At 41.7% G+C, this 18,601-nt stretch overlaps 1 protein-coding gene across 1 annotated transcript in view; it reads left to right on the forward strand.

Annotated features, from left to right (window-relative positions):
• The first annotated feature begins 849 nt into the window (after nucleotides 1-849).
• ITGA8 (integrin subunit alpha 8) overlaps nucleotides 850-18,601 on the forward strand; it is a 110,911-nt gene continuing 93,159 nt past the window's right edge. The window contains exons 1-5 of the mRNA XM_068934689.1: nucleotides 850-1,092; nucleotides 1,184-1,308; nucleotides 13,180-13,280; nucleotides 15,904-16,027; nucleotides 18,334-18,395. Of these exons, the coding sequence (XP_068790790.1) occupies nucleotides 887-1,092; nucleotides 1,184-1,308; nucleotides 13,180-13,280; nucleotides 15,904-16,027; nucleotides 18,334-18,395 (618 nt within the window). The 5' untranslated portion in view covers nucleotides 850-886. The remainder of the gene's footprint in view (nucleotides 1,093-1,183; nucleotides 1,309-13,179; nucleotides 13,281-15,903; nucleotides 16,028-18,333; nucleotides 18,396-18,601) is intronic.

Below are 18,601 nucleotides of genomic sequence, written 5' to 3' on the forward strand. Positions count from 1 at the left end.
GAAGGGAGTTAGACAGCTTCACTGTTTTTTCGTTACTTTTATGAAGACGCTGTTAAGAGGAGCTCTGTAAAAGCCCCACTCCATGCGTCTTGAGATGAAGTAGTGCTGCTCCGTTCTGCGGGAAAAGAGGCATGACACCTGCTCTTGCACGAGGACTTGCGGCAACGGCCACAGAGCAGTGTTTTCCTCTGTGGGAATGCAAGGTATTCCCTTCAGCGTAACTAAAGCTTTCTCCGCGCAGCGAGCGCTAAATGCTCGGCCCCTCGCCCCACCCGTGCAGCTCAGAGGCTTCACCGCCCCGAACGGGGCACGTCCGCCCGCCCGGGCCCTCGGCGCCCTTCGCGCGCGCCTTCGGCTCGCGGGGCAGCCGGGCCCGCGCGCGGCGGCCGCTCCCCGCCGGCCGCTCCCGCGCGCCCCGCCCCAGCGGCTCCGCCCCCCCCCGCGGAGCGTCCCGCACCCCCGGCCGCTCCGCCGCGGCGGAGGGCTCCTGTAGGCTCCTCGATGAGCGCCTCGCCGCTCCGTGGAGGCTGGTGCGGGGCCCTCCCGCGGCTCCGCGCCCCCTTTCCCTGCCCCGCGCCTCCTCAGGGGCCGCCGCCGGCCGCCGAGCCGCGCCGAGCCGCCTGACGCGGGGCGCCAGGGGGCGCCCGAGCGCTCCGCCCTCCCCGCGGCGGCGGCGGCGGCGGCGGCGGCGCGGCGGCGGCGGCGGCGGCGGCGGCGGCGGGGGGTGAGCGGGGCCGGGTCGAGCCGAGCCTCCCTCGCCAGCCCCCCGCCCCGCCGCCCGCGCGCGGCGGCAGCCAGAGCGCCGCGGCAGCGCACGGCGCCGGGGCAGCCGCGCCGCTCCCCTCCTTCCCGCCCGGCGAGCTGCGCCGGCCGCGGAGGGGCGAGGATGCTGCGCCTCTGCCGCGGGCGCGGGGCCGGCCGGCGGCGGCGGCGGCAGCAGCGGCCGTGCGCGCTGCTCCTGCTGGCCGCGCTGCTCTGGCCGCCGGCGCTGGTGGCCTTCAACCTGGACGAGGAGAAGCTGACGGTGTACAGCGGGCCGCCGGGCAGCTACTTCGGGTACTCGGTGGATTTCTACATCCCGGACGGCAGCACGTGAGTGGCGGCGGCGCGGGCGGCCGCGGAGGGGCGGCGGGGCGAGAGCCGGGGGCGGCGGGGAGTGACCGCCCGCCCGCCTGTGTTGCAGAGCGAGCGTCCTGGTGGGAGCCCCCAGAGCCAACACCACGCAGCCGGACATCGTGGAAGGAGGAGCGGTGTACTACTGCGCCTGGCCCGCCGCGCAGTGCAGGCAGATTCCCTTCGACAACACCAGTAAGTGGGTGGCTGCGTCCTGCGCGGCGCGGCGCGGCTCCCCTCGCGGGGGCCTGCCGCGCCCGCCCCAGCCGGCTCGCTTCGGGCTGCGGGTCTGCACTTCGCTAGAGAAACCCCGCGCCTGGAAGTCCGCGCAGATGTGTGCTCTTTTGCTAATGCCGTAGCGAAAGTTGTTTCCAGCGGATTCCTCGTTTTGAAACAAGCCTCTGTCTCGCTCGCCCCTCCGAGTCCTGCAGATCGCAGATTGTTAGTCCTTGGTGTTATTCTCAGCCAAGGGGTTTTCCGTCTGTTCAGATTGATGAAGTACCTCATGTGGCATGCTTATTTAATTCTTTACAGAAAACAAGAATTTTCTCTCAGAGTATTGGAAGCTAGATGTGAACTGATTTAGGCACAATGTGGATAGATTATATCCACTTCTAAAGTCCGAAGACAGATGTTTCTTATTTAATTGGAGAGAACGCACATTTTAAACAATTCAGGCTGTTTATGTTTGCTGTTGTTTTCTCTTTATAGGTCTTAAAAATAATTTAAACCTAGTGTTACCAGGGACATTAAAACTGATTGGTTTAATTTAGGCAGATTTTGACACTTTAATCATTAAACAAAATTACGATTCTTTAGGTTATATTTAATCTTAACATTTATGGTTTGTTTGTATATGAACATAATACAATTCAGTCTTTTTCTAAGCGCACCAATTGAATTAGAAGAGCTTACTTAAATGTAGCACATAAGCAGTGCAAATCTTCACCCCCTCTAGCCTGAGCCACTCATGCATCCCATTACTACGTTGGCATCCAGCAGCTCTGCTCAGGACGACTCTCATTCTGCTGGGCATTCTTCAAAACAGTGTAAGAGACAGCTCCTTTTCAGAGAGCTTGCAGTGCCATATTGCACATGCGTCTGGCTGTTTGGGCATGTAACACAGGGTATGGTTATATATAAATGTAGATTTACAGACACGCACAGTAGTCATATGATATTTTGTTGTTTCATGTACTGTTTGTGTATCTTTAAAACCGAGCTAACATTCATGTATTTCCGTCTTATAACTAAATAATTCATGCAACGGAAGCTGAATATATTACTTATACAAATTAATTTCAAGCTTGAATGGAAAACTTTCCGACCAAACACAAATTCCATTGCATTTTAAAGGGGAATTTTGAAAAATGAATGAAAGCCTAGTGATGAAACTTAGGCCAACATCTATCTTGCCTGTGGCAAACTCTGGAGAAGGCCGCTGAAAAGACTTGGGACAGCTCCGCACTCTTTTGGTAGAGATTTCCATTTAGAGATACCGTGTTTGGTGTACAGGCACAACAGCAGGCTAATGGCTGCATTAGCAAGGCTTTAGATTGTATCACACCACTTTCCAGGTAGGAGAGAGAGCTTGGCACCTCCAAAGTGTGGTTCGTTCTATCTACCGGAGGCAGTTGTTTATATCTTCTGGGAGTATTTCTCTTTCCAGTGGCTTTTGAGAGGGAGCCTAAGGACAGTTTCAGGCCTGAGGATTATATGCCTGACTTATAGATGAGACGCAGCATTTAGAGCTGCTGACTCTCCTGCAGCTAAGTTACGCAGGAGAGAGCCCGCTGTATACACATAAATACTCTGTACTTGGAGGTGTGATTTCAGCACAGGCAAGCTTAGCAGTCTTATTAGTAGCTGTCTAATTCAGGTACCAACAGCAGTAAAGGTGTTGTTTCACACAGTTCAGCACTGGCCAGCTGCCCTTGTATGCAAGAACCCCAGGAAGGTTTGCATAGCTTGTACCAAAGCCCGTAGAGCTGTGTCCTTACTGCCAGCACATAAAGACCATCTCCCATAGACCTGCTATAACTCTTTGACTAAAGCGTGGCTATACGTTTCGTGTCAGCTGCTTTAGCTCCAAAATACTTTACTTACAGGAGCAAATTTTCTGTTCCTTTCTACTCTTCCCTCAAAGAGAGCAGTACACATCATAACTAGACTAGATGATAGTATTTTAAATAGAGTGTTACACAGAGTTCCTTTTGGAGCCTTTGACTACTGTAGTGGGATATAGCTAATCCTTAATCAATATTACAGTTATTTTCAGATTGTGGTTCTTTCCTGTACTCACTTTGCCTTCTCCCTGCAACATCCATGAGAAATGCTGTTATTCCCATTTTATACTTATATTTGCATTTTTGTATTTATTCTGAGAAACAGGAAAAAATTGGTCTGGCTCGTCCAAGTTCATACAGGAAGTTGGTGATGACACTGGGGGCTGACTCTGGATCTTTTCATCCTCCTCCAGTGCCTTAATCACAAGATTATCCTTCCTCCCAAAATAAAAACACCCAATAACTATTACAAGACTGGGTATTCAATTCTTACAGCTTTAATTTTAAAGGGTAATGCTTCATGCCTCATAGGAGATTTGTAAAAGTCTTGGAAAGGTTTTCTAAAACAGAGCAGAAAGAATACATAGACTGCTTCAGGGCTGGAAGATTTCATTTTGATGCATTTTTATACAAAGCTTGCTTTTTAAGTACTTTTGGCTAGAATCTAACTAAACATTATCAGCTCTTTTGGTTAGATTCAGAAAGCACAACAAGAGAAACAAAACTGCTGAATAATTAACAACATTCTTAATTAAGACCACAAGTTAAAATTGGGTGGAATTAGAAAGCAAGGAAGAATATGATGTAGTACTTAAATGGGAGTGTGATCCAAAAAATACGTACAGAATTTATTAAATCAGCATTTTTCAGCCATGAGGGATCAATGGAGGGACTTGTAAAGGATTTGCAAGAGAAAGGCAGATTCACACGTGCTATATCGCAAGCTAGGTATATGACATTTCTGCAGGTCGCAGAAATTGCAGTTTCCCCTATAACATAAAAATTGGAGAAACCTACAAATCCAAGTGGTTGAAAACCTCTGGCTTAAATTAATGCATGAGTATGAGAGCTTTTGACGTGTTTTCAGTTTCTGGGGGCTGGATACACAAATGTAATTCAGGTATCTTGTGTTCAATGCAAGTTATGTTCTCCCATTGAGGAGGCAATGTGTAGTGCACTTGGATGCTCTTTGCACTTTTACTGCCAGCAACAGCCAAGAGACTTCAGAAGCAGAGAAAGTTCAGTGAAAGAGAACACTTTTACCAGAAAGCCATAATAGTCCTTGTGATTTCCACAAGACTGCAGTTACCTCACAAGCAGTGAGTCTGTGCTGCCTAGCACAGGTACTGTAGTGTATGGTTGGAAACACGCGATTGCAAATCATTACATAATCTCACAGTGCGTCTGTTTTGCTTGTGGAAAGAAGCGTACAAGTGGCCACTTCATTGGACAAGTGAGGCTTATATGTAACTATACAGACTATTTCACTCTTTTCCCAAGGAGAACAGACCTAATTTCAAGAAGGCTTCCTTCATCTGTAAGTGCTTTCATGCTGTTTGTATTAACAGTATGATTGTCTTCAGCCCTACTAAATGAAAAAAAGTGAGGGATCTGACAAGTATGCTGTGATGGCTTCAGTCAAGAACCTGGGAGTTTCCTAGTGTCGTGATGTGACAGATGTGTTGTCGCTCTGTCATAGTTTATAGTTACTCTGTGTTTTAGTGGTATTGGGATGTGTACTGAATGATATGGGTCCATATCATGGGACTATAAAGTTAAACAAAGGAAAAAGGAAAAAAAACCTCTCTCCACAAACATTTGAGGCTTGTTAAGAAGTAAAGCACACACCCATGAGTCAGAGAAGGAAAAAAAAAAGGATAAAAACAAATGTAGTAAGTTTGTAAAGTATATATTTCCTCAGATAGAGGGGGTACTTTTTCAGGAACTGATCTGAGGGAACCAAGTGAGTGATAGACACATTACAGAAAAACTCAAGTTCACTTAGGTTAAAATTCAGTGGGAAGCAATAAGATGGGATAGTCTTGGGTGCAGGCTGTTTCATTGAAGAGTTCCTTTCTTTATAAACAGTATCCTACTTTTTTAAAATAACTGAAGCTTTAGTTTTAAGAAAGCTATTCTAGATCTCATGTCATAGACTTCTGAAGGGAGAATACAGGTGCTAAGCCTACCTGGACCCATCATCCTGAACCTGATGTAAGAAAACTTTTGATCTCTGCCCCAGCAGATCAGAGATATGACACCACAGAGTGACTGGCAAAGTGCAGCTTACCTTCCTGCCACCACTGTGGCATTCAGGACTAAACTCTGCCCTTTGCCTCATGTAGGCTTTAAATGACAAAAGGCAAATCCATGTGTGTTGTGAAGACCTCTTGCTCCTTTTCTCTCAGAAACTAAAATTATAGGAGAGAGAAGACATTGTGTTGGTTACTAATGTAAACACAACAGGAACACTCAGTGTTCACCCAATTCTCAGTGAAAGATATGAAGCTACCTTTAAAAATATGTCACTACTTCTGAGTGCCATGTTCCAACTGTCAAACACAGACTGAGTTCCTTACTACTGGTACTGACAGTCAAAGAGGATACTACACTCGAAATCGTGGGCTTTTCTCTGTGGCACAGTTCAGCACTATGTGAGTGCTGGTCTGAGTGCTATGAGCCACTGCAAAACTTGTGTTAATGTGGAGTGTGAGCCAAACTTCCCTGCTGAGAAGATTGCATAGTTAGAGTTAGAACAAATGCAAGAATATCTGCAACACATTCCTAAAATCAGTACCACTTGATTGAAGTTGTTCTAGAGGGAATTCTCGCAAGCTGTCACTAATCTCTCAGCTCACCTACCTTTGTTCTTCAGAGCAGTCAGTCCAGCCATTTCCAAAACACTAAGGTGACTTAACTGCAAAATAGCATCAGTAATTAGTCCTCTTGATGAGAAAGAGTGTTTCTAGCAAGGGATAGGGGGCAGAGGAGGAAAGAGGGACAAAGTTTTGATATGCATAGGTGAGTTGAACCCCACCCCCATCCACACGCAAGTCATATAACAGAGTATTCCCTTATGGGTTGGCCAATGACATGGCCTTCAGCCAAGAAGGAGCTTTAGCAGGAACTCTCCATGTTTCCTGCTCCCTTGATAGAGCATGGATTCTCTTTCTAGTCCCAGGTTTGCAGTCCTCTAAACCTCCTTAAATCTGGGAGATGGAGCAAAGACTCTGGGAAGAAGGTGAGAGCGCTGCCCATGAAAACGCAACTGATGCTTTAACCCGCTTCATTGTAGCAGAGAGCTGAGATAAAGAATAATGGAAGGGCTTTTAGTATCCCCTTACCCCAAGAGATACGGACTAAAGGGCAGAGATTCTTCTCACTTGTTCCCTTCTTTTCCTGCCCCGTGACCCTGTCCTACTCCATTGCCGTGTAAGGCTGTGATACTCTTTGAAAGTTAATGAGAGCACAGGGGAACAAGGATTGGCATTATGTCGGAGAGCTTTGATCTGGCTTTCTTCTCTTACCTACACAAAGCCAGCTTCTTTGTTTCAGTTTCTCCATTACGAAATAAAGCTTGCAATGACTATTTCTGCTCTAGTATTGAGGTACATTTGTGTTTAACATCGGTGCTCTTCCTTTCGGCTGCCAGAAGAGGTAGCAGGAGAGCAACATGAGGAAAACTTTTTTCCCCTCACTGGGTAAGTTCTGGAGCACTTAAAGCATCTTGCAGCCAGGAGTAAACTTAAATGCCCCCTGAAGTAAACTATTGCATTTGAGATCTGTTAAAAAGCTAATAGTTCATATTTCAGAAACTCGTTTTTCACTTTAAATTGTCATGCATAACACACTGCAACACATTCTTACCTTTTAAATTAAATTACCTGCCTCAAAAAGGCAGAATTCTTAGATATTCTTCCCCGAAGTTTGCAAGATTCACTGGGGTGTTGTCTTTGCTGTCAGTGAACTTTAGCAGGTTTTGGTCAAATAGGGAATGTTTTCTAAACCAAATGGAGAAAATTTGAATCATCTTTGAAGAGGAACAGGGGAGGGAAATATAGGTCAGCTCTGGCTAAACGTGCAGTTGATAGAAAACATGAGCTAGTCTGGCCAGAAGTTGAGCTGATTGTAACAGAACCCAGGTACTGTATAAGGAAAGGATGTATTGTGGGACTCGAGAGATTTAGTTACACGAAAAAATCATTAACTTAAAGATAGTAAGATTCTGGGGAAAATTTCTGTAATAAAACAGAATTTGCATCTCAAGACAAAGTGCTGAGGAAGAAGTAGTTCATTATACTTTTAAAATGTTGACACATTTCAGTCAGCTATGCTGATATGACCTTATCTGGAACCTCATAGCTCACAGGTAGCATGTAACCCTTTGTGGATTTCTTTTATACATCTAAAGAAGGGAAAAAATACCCTTAGCTGTGTTAGTTCAAGCTCTGAGATCTTAATTATTTTTTGTTCAGATTGTACTTAGGCAAAAAATCCTATTGGGTTTGGTCATTTCTTTTTCTTGACTCATGGAATGAAAGTCCAAACAAAGATCCCTAGATTACGATCTATTAAGTTAAAAGAACTCCTACGAATAGAATCTAGGCACAACTGAAAAAAAAGAAATCAATGTTTGCAGAATCAGATCAGTTTAAAAATAGAAGCTGCTACTCTTGTCATCCAAGGAATTTGGATGTCCTTACCGCCTCAAAGCACTGCAAGCCACTTCTTTTCCCCAGTGTTAACACTGAAGGCAATTGCTTGGCTTGGTTCTCTAAATCGTAGCCTTTAGACTTGTATTTATATTTTGTGTCTCTGTGGAAGGCCTAGTATCAATGATCCTGCGACTGTTACTGACTTATCTTTGATTAGCAATGTGTGATTCCATGTGAAACTGTTAGGATACTGATACCAGAAAGTGGCATCCTGCCGTGATGATAGGGGTGCCAAGACCATCTCTTTCTTCAATTCTAGAATATGGGACCATGTATCCCAGTACAAACCCCTCCTACTCCAACTTCCCTCCTGTGAGCCATGACCCTAAACATTCAGCAGGGCTGATTTCTAAGTTAAATTCGGTTGCTCAGAGCCTTATGTAGTCTACTTTCCAAGGAGGGAGATGCCGCAGCCTCCATGGCAGTCTGTTCCAGTGCTTAACCACCCTCACTATGAAGAATTTTTTTGTGTATCTAACCAGAATTTCCCTTGCTGCAACTTGTATGTGTTGCCTCTTGTCCTTTTGCTGCATACCTCAAAGAAGAGGCTGTCTCTGTTTTCTCTTTACCTATTAGATATTGGATATAGTGCCATTAGATCCTTCTTTGTTATATCTTCTCTAAGCTAAACAATTCCAGCTCTCTTCTGGTGTCCCAAAAGTATATATGGTGTTCCAGATGTCACCTCTCATATGCCAAGTAGAGGGAAATAATCACTTTCCTTGACCTGTATGTATATATTTGTATAAATATACATGTTTGTTATATTTATATATTTTTATTCACATATTATAAAATATGTATAGGTGATTATTCCCCTCCACTCTGCCTATATCTAATTATATATAAATATACATAATAGGTCTTATCTTCTCTCTATATATGTATTTTTATATGTATGTATGCACAGATACGTACATCCACACATACATATACATATGTCAAAATGGGTATTTGAAGGCATTTGCCATCTTGAATGTAGTCTGGATAGGTACGGATTACTGGGGGCATTATAACTGAGCCTGCTGCAGACACTGAATTCATGGTCATCTATGTTTATCCGTTTCAGTACATACACCCAAACACACACACACAGCATATGAAGATAATACTTTTAAAAGTTTCTGAAGAGTGAGAACTAACTTGAAAGAGTTGTAGATTATTATATTGCTGGATATGTTGCTTTGATTAGGAACAATTTTCCTGTGTTGATTTTGAGAAAAATTCCTGATTTATTTATGTTTATCTGAGTGTTTTCAAATTGTAATAATGTTGCATTTTTTAATTTTAGTTTTCAAGAACTGAATGAACCACAATGAACCACTATTAGTGTTTGCATGTACCTCTTTAGTATGCAGATCCTAATTAATAGATACAAAGAAATATTTGTAAGGGCAATGTTTGTCTGGTGCCTGTTTAACAGTTCATAATGTGCTCCCTTAGTGAGTGAGATGAGACCAATCCACTCAGAAAGCACCAAATTTGGTCTAATGTGTCTAAATGATGGATTTTCACTTGCACTCATTCCAGGCTCAGACTTCAATCTAAAAATGAATCCCTGCACTGTTGTTTGTAATTACATAGGTTTGCATTTTAGCATCTGGATTCAAATTTTTCTGTTTGTCAAGCTGCTTCTTTGGCAATTTAAGGGACCATTTTCCTTACTCAAACAAATCTTCTCGTGAAGGAAATGGACAGTTGTCATGACATGCAAGATATCAGGTGGAGTGTGGTCCACTGTAGCTTGGACTGCGTTTGTGAGTGATAACAAAGCAGCAGAGACTTGAGTGATCATAGCATACATCTCTTTCTGAAACTGTCTTCCATGACGCAGCTAACCAAGGTACTACTCTGAGCTAGTATGCGCCTACACCTGCTTATACAAAATAATACGTGCCCTTAGATAGCTCAGGGCTAGGTGATGGGGCCCCACTGGCAAGGCTGGTAAAGGAACACTGATTTTGTGAATCATGTTTCACTATCTCCAGAGCTTCTTCAAAGCCGGATTGTGGGATAGTGCCACTGTAGAGGAGACTTTAGACTCCTGCAGCAGAAAATGAGATGCTTTTGGGCTGCTAAAATGTGATTTGAGGATATCTTTGCCCCTAAATGACAGGGGCCCCTCTGCTCCTTAAATACTCTTGGTTAGCTTGGCCTTAGCCTGCAATGCACTCTTAGCCAGTGTAATTAAGAATGACTCCAGCACCGAGTTTCAGGCCAAATTTGCGAGTCAGTCAGACTGTTGACCATCTGGAACGGCTCCTGGGCTGGCTCTGAAGCAATCCAGCTGGTACTCAGGCACTCCCTGCACCACACGGTGAACAGTCTCAGGCGTTGTATGCCCAGCCCAGCTGCTGCCTTGAATCCTAGCTATGCTTGCACTAGCGTCATGTATCGTGATACAAGATAGCCTGGATTCCTTCCTGAAAGGGGCCAGGCTTTCTCCTCCAGAAGAGAAGATGACCTTTTTATACAGCTTGAATTCAATCCAAGTTTGAACTGCTTACAGAGGTATACCTTCGCCTATGGGTAAGGCAGATCGCCACACATAGCCTGTGGCCCTCTGATGCCCATAAATAACACAGGGAGGATCTTTCCCTGTCTTAAGGATGTTGTGAGGATACATGCATGAAATTTTTTGAAACACTGGGATAACACAGTTTTGAAGGATGTAACAAAGACAGAAATAACAACTTTGTGGTTTTTAGAAACTTGAAGTGGGATTTATCTAAGTAAACAATTTTTATCTGAGTCTAGTTTAAGCTGGTCATGTTTGGCTCTCCACAGTTAGTGAAAAAAACTAAGTACTTCTGTGCCATGATTCTTCTGACTTTCTCATATGTTTGCTTCAGGATGAGAAGAACAGTGTGCTACGTTATACCCTCCGTTGTAAATAGAGTCTGGATGACTAGCTCAGAAGTGGACATTTTCAGCGTCTTTAGTCAGAACCTTCTCGTCTAATTGAGTGCGACCAGTGCACAATAGGGACAGTCCATGTGTATCCATGCAAGTTGATTGTATATGTATCTTCATTTTGGTAAAGTTATAGGGAAAGCGCTTGCTGTTTAAGAGTGATCTGGAATACTGATTGGATGTTACATAAAAAAGACCAAACTGTATTTTAAGACACAACCTCAGAAACTGGGCAGATGACTCCATAGCTCCAGCAAGGATCTGAAAGAAAGGTGGTTAGAGAGTTTTTGTTGAAAGATTTTTCCAGGGAAAAAACTGTTTTGATTATACCAATTTGAGTGTCTGTGGTATTTTACTGATTATCTTATGATAAAAATTGCATACCACATGATGAAGGATTCATGCTACACCATATACCACTAATGGGGGGTTCTTGCAGCTCTACTGGTAAATTCCGCTATGGTTTTTATAAATCCTGCAGAAACTATTATCCCAGCCATTATCTGAGGTTTGATTCCAGAGGAGCACTACATGCAAACAGTTGTCCTAGTTTTAAAACCTTACTTCTCCTCACATTTGAGTATACTTTTTCAGTAGACAAGTATGCTGTTTTGATTGAAAATGTAAGCTCTTTTCACGTTAGAAAACTGGTCGTGAGGATCCTTGGAGCCAGGTTAGCATTGGCTGCTGTAAGCCAACCATGGCTGATTTTCAAGCTTCAAAAGCTTTGTTTCTATCAAGACCTCATCTGTGAACATTGATCATGTTCAGATCTGCTGGAGCATTAGAAGAAAAAAAAAAAGAGGCCTTTAAAGTTTGAAAGGGTCTGGCTTCACTGGGAAAATTAATCAAAAGTGGTATTGCCAGCAACAGGGTAAAAGTTGGCAGCTCCTACAATGCAGTGTGTGTCAAAGTCATTGTCTCCCAAGCTCTTAAAGTTTAGGCCTAACTTAAGTAAAATGCATTTTAAAAGTGAATAGCTGTAGAATGATTTTATATTATTCATCCTCGGTTTTGAGGATCTATATATGTCTGAAATTTACGTCTCCTTTGTGAGATGTAAAGAAGCTAAGCATGGATTTCCATATCAGCTTCTGTAACTGGTGCAGCACAGAAATGCATATTTTTATGGAGGAAGATGTTTTCCCAGAGACTTTTCAAACTTTCACAGATTCATTCTTATTCAATTTTCTTCCATGCTTATTGGAAAAAAACAGTGATAGAATCCCCCTGTTTTCCAAATATAAAGGATTTTTCTTTCTAATTCAGTTTATATTTGTAACATTTATGGGGTTACCACGTGCTGAGGTAACCAGTGATAAAACATCCTGGATAAGAATGCGGATATCTCCTGTCTCCATCTGGCAAATCCCAGAAAGTGTTGGCTTTTTAAAGGTGACAATTATAGCAACTGCATTTTACCCCAGTTTTTTAAAAATCTATCTAAATCCGTATAATATAATATGACATTTCTTTTTTTTTTTACATTCTATGGTAGACAGTGTATGTTTTTATTTTCGCTTAGGCTGAATAAAAAGAATAGATTCTTGTGAAATCCCCCTTGATAGGAACCAGAAACAAACATAAGGGAATGCAGATACAAGGGGAAAGGAGTAATACCCTACTTATATATAAATTGAGAAGTTCATTAGGAATGACTGCTAAGGAAAGAGCATAGCTCATGAACATATGGGAAATCAGTTTACTTCAGAGAACTGAGGGCAAAAGGAAGGGATGTCTGCTTTTTATTAAAACCTGAAATGCATTATAATTGGCCTGAGTCTTTACCCAGATGGCTTCTCTTAATGCTGACATCTGCAAGAGTGTATATAAAGCAAAGTTAAGAAGTTGTCTCTTGTGGCAGTGTGTACACATGTAATTCAGTTATAAACTAAGTCCTTTGCTATCTGTAATGCTGTTCTTTGAATGAGCATGCTGAGAAATTTCATTTGTTTGACAAAAGCTAATTATAGTACATGCTTTTTTCACGTGAAAAATTTCTATCCCTCATGAAAAAGGTTTAGGTACTTTCACTCATTTTTGTAGAGATTTTTGTTCATTCTTCATCATAAATTCCAGGTGAACAAACTTTTTTGTGTGGGAAAAGCAGGGTTTCTTCTTAAATTACTTTGTTCTGGAGTTTAAATGTAAATATTTTGAATATTCACATGTGGATTTCAATAAGGCATCTTTCACCGATCAGTAAAAAGCTTAAGTGATATTAAAATGCCCATTCCATATTAAACTAGTAGGAGGATGACAGTGAATGCAGTAAAATTAATAAAACCATTAGTCTGTTTGTTTGTGTCTGTAATTCACAGGGAAATACTTTTTTAAATAAGCTGTCAACATACTGCTTCTTTCTCTGTTAGACAACAGGAAAATCAAAGTCAATGGCACCAGGGAACCTATTGAGTTTAAGACAAATCAGTGGTTTGGGGCAACAGTCAAAGCTCATAAAGAAAAAGTTGTGGTAAGTCTTATGCATTTGGTGTTCATTTGGAGATAATGCTTATCTTTTTTCAAATGTATATTCTTAACAGATCTCTGTATGTAGATTATAGACAGAACTCTGTGCTTCAGATTATCCTTAAGTTGTAAAATAGGTGATATATATAACTCAGAAAATAAAAACAGTCTATACAATCACGTTGAGTTAAACACTTGAAGATGATCCTTCTGGCATGTCAAAATAGCAGAATGACATTTATTGCCTATGGAAGCAGATGATGATTTTTTAACAGATAATGGAAATATTTTTTTGAAATACAGAATAATTCTGATTGCTATATGCTTAAAATGTTTTTTTTATTGTGAAGCTTTATGAGTAATGTTAACTGCAGAATTATGTAAGAGAAGACAAGATGCCATACTGAAGATCAATTAATAAGATGTCTTTTTTCACATTCACATTCTTTGGAATAGTTCTGTCATGGTAAAAAAGCTCCAAATCAGAGGATTGCTGTCAATGTGCAATGTCTATATTCCAATTTCGCAGAACATTTTCCCTACGCTGATAGAGGACACCAGCATGGGTATTCCTCCTGTTGTTTTGGGTTTATTCTTAGGCCAAGTTTTATTGTTTAGTAAAGGTAGTGGTGATGTTGCTTGTATACAGACATATTTATAATTTATGCACTAAAATTTACATTGAAAAGATTGCTAAAAGCATTGTGATATGAGTCATTAGTGTGATCATATTTTATTATTTTTGCAATTCCAAAGCCATAGCTTTTGTCTTGGGATTTGTTTAGGTGTTTCAATTATCAAAATTATTGCTTAATGGGAAGAAGTATCTGAAGAAAATGTTTTCCTTCCTTTAAGTAGTATGTCTTGTTAACGCTAGAGAAGGATTTTGACATGAAACAGGTAATGAATAGAACATCACCCTCTTCTGTTAGAGGACTAGTATATACTGTTAATTCCCTGTTGGTTGTATCGGTGTTACCATAGCTCTCAAATTTCATGTTTGATGCCTTCATATACCTCTATTTGGTACATGTACTTTTTTATGTAAAAGTTAATTACACAAAGAAGGTATTTGTAAGAGTAAATATTGTGTCGCTTTCTTAATTATCAATGTAAAAATTCTAAAAATAGCTGAGAGTTTGGTTCAGAAACCAAAACGGAATAGTTCTTTACCACCATTCACTGAATCTGAATGGAATGAGGAGTGGGAAAAACTCATCACTGATTGCTGTGCTCTGTCCCTACTAAGCAAACTTTGTTTTGCTTCTGATAACTCTTCTCAGGCTTTCTGGAACATGGATAGAGTCAACACTTTCTAGGCAAAAACTTGAACAGCAAAGCTAGAAGTCTTTATGTTTAAGTTCTGTAGACTGAAAGGAGAGAAAGAAAACATGTCATGAAGTTGTTAGGGACTCTTTTTACTACAAATACAATACTAAACTGCATTAGTTCAATGTTTATGATGGCGTATAATCCCTGTTTCAATCCGTTTTGCTCAATGCATCTAAAATCACCCTCACACGACATGTATTCCTCTTTGCTGCACTCTGGTTTTGCTCTTGGCATGTTTTAGTCTGTAAGCTGTTCTAGGCAGGGGCATGTCTTAGAGTCTTGCAAGCTCTTAAAGCGAAGTTCTAGAAGCTCTGAGTAGCTCAGTGGTTCATCCTGCTGGAACTGACTGCAGAACGAAGACTTATATAGCGATATGAATAACAATAGTGCCTTGCCACAGCTAGACAGCTTTCTGCTTGGAAACGTAAGACAAGGACAAAAATAGAAAATTTATCTGTATCTTACAGAGGCCAGGTTGTATCTTTTTTTTCCCCCCCAAAATGAACTGAAAAGTTTTAGGGCACAGGAACCCTTGGAGAATGACTTACACACCTGAAAGCTTACCTGTTTTATTTGTCCAGTTACTTGAGTTACTTTCAGAAAAGATCTTGCCTCTTCCTACACACGTTGTATGTCTTTTATCCTTAGACTGTCATGTTTAGCAAAAACCTGTTCATTGTCCGCCAGACCTTACATGTTAAGTACGAAAGACTGGAGAAGACTTACTCCCCAGCTGTTGAATGCCATATCATCTCCATAAGGATCTGAACCAGGGATTCATTTAGTGATAGATAATCTGATGATTGTGATAGAGAGTATGACACCTCAGCAAACGTCCTTCCGTTCAGTAAAGCAGAAACATAGCTGTTCTGCTGCAACAGCTTTTGTTTTACGACTCCTCAGGACAGAAGTACGGCCCTCTTCAGCCAAATGTATGTGATCTACAGCTTAAATTATGGGATCAAATCCTGTACTGTGAGTAGTAATGGAGCAACCATACTCTGCATGGAGCAGGGTTGGGGAGGATGTATAATGTATGCTTAAATATGAGTTGTACTCCCTGTTGAATTTCACGTGCTGAGGGCTACAAGTGAAAGGTCAGACTATGTTTTCAGATTATAATTTCATTATAAGCAGTAGTGGTCCTGCATTTTCTTCTATCAATATTCTGTGATCGTTTCTACAGGAATGATAGACTACTAGAGAGAACCCTTCTAAACTGTGTAATAAAAAATGCATCTGCTAAATGCATGAGTGCATGAAAGGTATGTGTGACATGGTTCCTGTTTTGATAGGCTTGTGCTCCCTTATATCACTGGAGGACCCTTAAAGATAGCCCTGAGAAGGACCCTGTTGGCACCTGCTATGTTGCAATTCAGAACTTCAGTGCCTATGCTGAATACTCACCTTGTCGCAACAGTAAGTATCAATAGGAACCGTCTGGCATTGGAGAAATTGATACTGCACTCAATGTTTTCATCTTTTCAGTCTTGGTATAGTTTGGTTGAATGAAAATTGCTACATGACGTTATTGCATGGAAGAAGGATTTAAAGGAAAAACAGCATTAAATTATATGTCTGCAGTTGGATGCTTTATCATATAATTGAAAGAGGAGAAATTAAGTAAATTAAGCTCATGCGGTTTTAGTGATGTGATAAAATTGGTTCAATTTAAATGGCTTTATAATGTAGCAAACAGTTCTAGATAAGAACCAGACAGCATTTAAAACCAATTACTCACACTCATGCTGAGTATAAATCTCTCATCACAGGATCACCATCTGAAGTCCAGACCCTACACAGAAACATACAAGCCTACATCACCACTCAGGCCAATATCACCCACAATAGCTCATTTGTATAGGACTTCCAGCTTGGAAGAAAGCCACATGCATTAACACTGCTGTTCCACATGCCTCTCTGTGATATTCAGAGGATGTGTGTCTCCTCTCCACTTGTGGTGGCAATCTCTGAGCCTTACTCCCTGCGGAACAGGAAAAATTAATGCATGTTTTTAGACCCAAGCTCAGTTACCTAGAAGTCTGCAGAAAATGTCACATATCAGATCAGTCGCTCATTCTGTTCAGCATCCTGTCTCTAAGCATTTGTGATTGTTATTAATACTATTACTCTCATTACTTCACTGCTCCAGTGACTTTACTGAACTTTAGACTGGCCTAGGCATACAGCAGTTACTGCACTCACAGATCAGAGAACTGTTCTTTCAGTTACTTTCCTAAAGGTAATGCGTGCAAAATAGCAGATGTGATGGGCTTACCCACCCCTTACAGGGGAAACCTCCACAGCAGAGCTATGAAGGTGTTCAATTTAGCTGAGAGAGGTAGCTGTTTCAAGTTGTATGTGCTAGGCAATAGCAGGAGAAGTCTGGGCATGGTTCCTTGTCAAGACACCTGTTTTGCAGAGAACCTGCTATGGCAGCTAGCATTCCTGCCATGTGCACATGGGCTAATTTTGCAATGTACCTTCTAGCTGTTGCTCAGCTGCAAACTGTGCTCCCAACTTCAAGTTTCTCATGGATTATTATGCCAAGAAAGTAACAGGCATTTTACAGAAAAATGCAGACTTTTACTACAGACAATTAAGAGGTTTCCCTCATGTGAAGATCTGGAGACAGCATCATAGCATGTCGCTGTATTTTCCTGACATCTGACAGGTGTGTAATAATGTAGACCAGTGATGCTTTCTGTGGTCTACCAGAAAATCTGCACACCTAAAGCAACTGAGATATTTGCATATACATTCAGTGTTGCTCTGTGGTTTTCCTTTTCTTATAGTATAGCTCTACACTGAGTTGTGCTACCAAGTCTTCCTTTAATAGCCTAAGACTTACACCTGGATGGGCAGGTACAGAAAGAAACCGAATCGATAAGAAATTATGCCCATAACATCTTTCATTTACTGCTGATGTCTCACTGTGGCTTTTTGAAAAGCTAATGCCTCTTGAAAAGATAGTTCCAATGGCCATTCCTACTCTCTGTTTCCTGATCTTACAGACTTCAGCACTCCAGTGTTCATATGAAAGCTCTAAAATGGATGCCAACACAGTTTGTAAAATTCTATAAGAATTTTCTACTTTCTGTACATTTGGAAACTGGACATAAAAATGGCAGAAGCAGGAAGGACAATTTTCCATGTATAAATGTGCATCCAAAATATTGTATTACCCTTCAGTCCTTATTTAGCCAAAGTATATCAATTAAAGGGCTGCGCCTCATGAAGAACACATACCCCCTCTCCCTCACCATGCTACAGATAACCAGGATGTTGTCTGAGCATTGACCCGTGCTGACCCCATCCTCCATGTCAGCATTTTTTTGAGTTTGCCTTAGTAAATATTGAGTTTTGTGTTTATGGCAGTGCAAGCTGTGGCAGCCATTCTAGGATTTGTTGTTCTGTTGTTTATTTTCATTTCTGCAGCCAAATTCAGACCAAATTCTTGGTACTTGGAGACCTTCCTTGGCAATGAGAGGAGAAAGTCCCAAGTAACTGATCCCATTTTGCAAAAATCTTCATGGGGGAACTGCATGGTCAGGGTCCTATAACAGGCCTTAATTTGTTCTCTCTGCCTCTCCTAAAAAGGAATACACATTTCTTTCACCTATTTTGGTACTTTTGCATTTATAGCTTTATTGCTGCAGGAGTGTTTAGCTGTCTTCTACATGCACTGTGAAATCAATAAGATGCTTTTACCTTCATAATTGCAGGCAATGCGGATCCTGAAGGACAAGGCTTTTGTCAAGCAGGTTTCAGTTTAGATTTTTACAAGGTGAGATTCTGCTTCTGAAATTCTATGACCAAGCGTACTTCTGATGTATCCCAAATGTTCACACACTGTCCCAGTGACCCAGAGTTTATCCTCATGCTTGTGCATGTGAAAAATTTTATGAAGTTGTTGCAAATTCTGTCCTTCTTTGCAAACTTCAGACTTCCTGGTTTAATTAACAAAGGAAAGAGTGTTAACAGCACCTGTTT

The sequence above is a fragment of the Struthio camelus genome, chromosome 2 (assembly GCF_040807025.1).
Source record: "Struthio camelus isolate bStrCam1 chromosome 2, bStrCam1.hap1, whole genome shotgun sequence".
Lineage (NCBI taxonomy): Eukaryota > Metazoa > Chordata > Aves > Struthioniformes > Struthionidae > Struthio > Struthio camelus.